General features: G+C 36.2%; 1 protein-coding gene across 1 annotated transcript in view; it reads left to right on the forward strand.

Moving 5' to 3' along the window:
- Window positions 1-2098: 2098 nt before the first annotated feature.
- LOC127835324 (uncharacterized) overlaps window positions 2099-5200 on the forward strand; it is a 6840-nt gene continuing 3738 nt past the window's right edge. Inside the window, exon 1 of the mRNA XM_052361692.1 lies at window positions 2099-3240. Coding sequence (XP_052217652.1) covers window positions 2346-3240 — 895 coding nt within the window. The 5' untranslated portion in view covers window positions 2099-2345. The remainder of the gene's footprint in view (window positions 3241-5200) is intronic.

The following is a 5200-nucleotide window of genomic DNA, read 5'->3' on the forward strand; positions in this document are numbered from 1 at the left end:
TTTGTGTTCTGTAGTAAACAAAAGCAATTTAGTTTGGGTTATTACGAATCAATTATTGTTTCAGCTTTGCATTTGAAAGACGTTCGAAAGAATCCACGTATATTGTACAGCAAAATGCAAGATCGTGAACGCGTTTAAGAATATGAGATCTATCATTTATTTACAAAAAAAATAACAAGCAAACAACATAATCAAGTAGACAGTTTCAATTCATATACCAATTTTAAACTTTTTGCAATGCATATTTCCGTTTGTTTTGTAAAGCTAGAAGCCATCGGAATTTATTAAAATATTTTTAAAAACATGTAAGTGAACGTTTCCTTGGATTGACAGCAGTCTGCTTTGTTGTAATTGAAACATTATTTACCATCTGGCTATGCTCTTTTTATAAAATAAGACTTTTCTCCAAATTGATTCCGTGAACTTAACTCAAGCGCCTATGGTTTTAAACGGAATGGAACCAAATGTCAAAAGCTAACAGATGGTAGGGCAAAAGAAGCGGTTCAGTAAACTAATTTGTTACTAAATCTTTCAGTGTTGTTAATATAGGCATGTAAGTAGACAGGTCGTGTGTGCTTCTTTTTCAAATGAGCGGATCGAACGTCAGTACATATCTCGTTAAAGACTATTTCTCTGAAATCATGTGAACGTCTACTTAGTTGTAAAGATGACGTTTGCAATTTATCTTAAAACTATTGGGCTAGTGGCCATATTGTGTGAAGCATACTTGATCCTTTTAGCAGGTTCGCAATTGTGTAAAATTTCAACGCAATATGTCTTCCAGGTTTTCAATAAAAAGTGTACGTCACAGAGAGATTGATCATCGCAAGAAACGAAAAACAAACCACATATGCTTATTGTAAGCTTGCTGATCTACCGTATGTTGATATAAATTTCATACATACAGAGGAATAAGAATTTCGATTTAAAAAATAGTGTAAGTTCTAAAGAAACAATTACCGGGACGTTTGGTCAATTAATTTTCGAATCTAGTCGATGTATAATGCCAATAAACAACGCTTTGTAAAATCTTTATGGAAACTGTGAAGTATTTATCACAAATAGAGGTGATCGACACACCTAAATGCATATTGCCCCATAAATGCAATCACAATAAACCAAGCCAATTTCGATGAAGGAAAATAAAAAAAACTGCATCAGTTGAACAATTTTTGTAAACATCCATTATTCTGTATGTAAGTCAAGCGACTAATCGCCAATACAAAAACATAATAATACTTGCAACTCGAACATTGAATTAAACTCGGATCACCTGCTTGGAACTGGCAGAAAAGTTGTGCCAAGTTTAAGATTGAAGACCTACATAAGTCACGCACAAGTAAAGCTATGCAAGTTGACATACGATTTAAAACAACAACTTAAACTGTGCCTGTCTCCAACGCCAAATAATGACAACAGTTCTCCGCGTAATCTATTAAAACATATCCAGAAAGTAGTACACTGATTAAAAATAACTGCAGTCCTTAAAGGATTCAATGTTATAAGTTACCTCAAATTTTGTTGTATAAATGACTTTGGAAATGACGTATGTTGAAAATAGTATATTTCCATGTAACCAAATAAAACACAATTTTAACATTTATTTTTAACCTATTAAGATTAGTTTTTGAAACCTTTGTATTTTCCTATGTATTTTATTAATGAGGTGAATGCATGGTGCAGAGTTGAAATGACGATGCATTGTCTGACTATAAGCTGAGACTTTGTCTTGTATGTGTTAAAATAGTTATACATGTAACACGATAAAATATGACAACTACTTGTTACACTTCTACTGGTTCATAAACGTTATTGCAACGGATAAAATGAACAGCTTAATTCATGAAGATTACTTTTAATCAAAGTCCAAGGTCTGCGTTATTAGTACTCGACCTGACTGATTAATTTAATCTTATATATTCACTATCTTAGTGAGATGAAATATTTCACGTCAACAATCAGACCCCTGACATTTGTTAGATAAATTTTAGCGATATCCGTCATCCTGACAATCTAAATGATAAAAGGTGAATGTACAAGATCTTTCATGGGATGAATTGATAGCGTACGTGATAACTAAATATATGTTCTAAAATTATGACAGAAATATCATATGGCACGTGTTTTCTTTAAGGTTATAATCTATTACGAGATGGCCATTGTGACATGTCGCTTTCCATTAAGCACGATGATAAATTTAGAAAATTAAATCGAGCGTAAGAGGGAGTAGGACAGTGCTTCGATAATTTCACTTTTTTAAAGTGTCAAAATTTGAAGAAATTATTAAATGTGCAAACAGTGGTTTTAAAATCGAAAGTAGAAACCGGTTTAAGCAAAACTTCACAATGGCTTCTAGAATATTTCAGGATTCAAACAAAAACAATGCAGGAGACTTTATTGGCGAAAGTACAGTGACACAATCATGTGAGCCTTGTATGAAAACCAACATATCAAAAGCTGCAACGGTTTTCTGCAAGGATTGTGATGAATTTTTATGTGATACGTGCAAAAATCCGCACATCGTGTATAAGACAGGTCAGCATAACATTGTCAATATAAAGGACAATAAATCTGCGCCCGATATAATCGACATGAAAGGAATTGACAAGTGTCACAAGCATGAGCGAGAAATAGAGTTTTTCTGTCAGGATCATTCTAAGCTGTGTTGCAGTTCATGCGTTCTCATTCACAGGAAATGTGACCAAGTGGATGAAATAGCCAAAGTATCCAGACAAGCACGACCTGAGCTTCAAGCATTAAAACAAACGTTGATAAAATTGCAATCCGAGGCTGACGCTATTATAGCGGATTGTGAGCAGTCGGAAACTGACGTAAATGAGTCCTTTGCAAAGATATCTTCAGAAGTGGATGAAATGAGAGATCGTATCATACAACTATTTGAAGACGCAAAGCAGAAATTTATTACTGAAGCAAGCGAATTAAAAACTGCTGAAACTAAAACAATTGGGAATAAACGTGACGCCTCGTCCAAAGTTAAGGACGAAATAAGTAAAGTTTTGTCAATGTGTTCTGTCGTTTTAGAAAACGGAACGCCCAGTCAACAATATATTTATTCGGACAGTATCAAGGAGAAACGTAAAACAATTGAATCAATCATATATGACCAAAGAAAGATTAAAGATGCATCAACAGTTACAGTGTCTTTTTCAAAAGAGCTGACTTCTTTCCTTGAGATGGGAAGCAATTTCATACAACTGAATTATGATGGCAACAAGACAGGTAATTATAAGAACAATTAATTTAAATCGCTGTATTGGTCGATGTATACCACAGATCTGGTCAATCTAAATTAATAAATGCAAATTAAATGCAAATTAAATACGGCCAATTTAAATAACTTAAGAAACTAACGTTGAAATATTACCGGTGATTGAAAGTGTGTCAGTGATAAGTAAGTGATAAGTAAGCTGTTTGTTTCGCGCAATATATCAATGGTTTGTGTCGCCAGATATCAATAGTGTACGCATTAACATTATACATTTCGAAATAAAAGACGTAATTAAAAAATATCTGAGTCGATGCGCTGAACTGTTCTTTCAAAATAACACAAATTTGCAAAAGGTGTGTCGTCTAGAACGTCAGTAACTTTCTATTATACTGCCACCAGAAATCCCCATATCCGGTTGCCTATGCCACAGTAGTTGGGTATTTATAAGTACTAGAGTATAATCGTGAGCTTCTCCATGGTCTAATGGTAACGCTCTAGCGTCAGCACTCATGGGTAGCAGTTTCGATCTCACGTTCAGCACTAAGTTACTTATTCGTCTGTCGCTTGACATTAAGATATTCAACCGAGGTTTAGTTTACTAGAAGCTTCTCAACAACGTGTCGGCTTAATATCTGGCACTACCCCTTAACCCAAAATAAAAAGTCTTCTGGAGCTATAAAAATATTCTACACACACGTCAGTATGGTGGCACAAGACACATGTGCATGTTTATATTTATGTCGTTCCCTTGCCTTAGAACCCCGTTCCCACGAATAATTTTACGAACGAGTTACTGAGACTTGGGCATGCATAAGTAAGTCGTGGGAACGACATCGAAGGTCCTGGTAAGGACATAACTTACTGATTAGAACTACTAAGAAACGAGATAACTAAGTCGTTGAAACGACATCATCAGCAAATCAGAATGCAGAAAGTTTGAAAAGCTTTGAAAAGCGCGAATCTGTCCGAGTTATTTCGTCCAAAATTATGCTGGCCTTTCTTGTAGCAGCCTTTGGAAACATACGTTAAACAACGTGTATTTTGATTGGGTGTTTCCGTCGTCACCACGAGTTACTAAGACTCGAATGGTTATTGTCGGCTCGGGTACTACTTACATGTACCCCGGGTACTATTAAGTATATACATGTATTCCGGGTACGGTAAATATACTAAAACGTACCCGGTCGATATTAGACTGTACCCGAGTTGTATTCCCGCCGAAATCCGAGGTCGTAAAACGCGCTACCGATTACCGTAAAACGGTATTGTTTGTCCTAATCGAGGTACGTTTTAGTATATTTACCGCATCCGGGGTACATATACTTGTAAGTATACTTAAGAATACCCGTGGTACATGTAAGTACCCGAGCCGACGATGACCAATCGAGCGTTACTAAGTCGTTGCCACGAGGTGCCACTATTGTTGACGTTCGAACGAGTACCTAGTCGTTCACACGTCTTACTAGCTCATACCAAGACTTACTCGTTTGCACGATTTTCTAGATAATGGGAACGAGTTACTAGGGCTCGATTGGTCATGGTCGGCTCGGGTACTACTTAAATGTACCCCGGGTACTCTTAATATACTTAAATTTACCCCGGGTACGCAAAATATACTGAAACGGGATTTCTAACGCTAAATTGGTCGTTGTCGTTTTCGGCATTTTTTCATCTTAATTATGTTCATATTTGTGTCCATATTCTGTGAAAATGCTTCTATAGATATTATCGAAACTCCTGCTCAAAAAGCATGTTGAGGCAGTTGGGTTTTTTTTCAAAGACAATTTTTTCGCATTCTCTAGCGCCTTTTTCGACATCGGATTTTGGGCCGGAATAAAACTCGGGTACGGTATCAAAAGGCCGGATACGTGTTAGTATTTTTTCCGTACCCGGGGTACATTAAAGTATACTTAAGAGTACTCGGCGGACATCTATGTAGTACCCGAGCCGACAATGACCAATCGAGCGTTA

This window comes from Dreissena polymorpha, chromosome 6, assembly GCF_020536995.1.
Source record: "Dreissena polymorpha isolate Duluth1 chromosome 6, UMN_Dpol_1.0, whole genome shotgun sequence".
NCBI classification, from domain to species: domain Eukaryota; kingdom Metazoa; phylum Mollusca; class Bivalvia; order Myida; family Dreissenidae; genus Dreissena; species Dreissena polymorpha.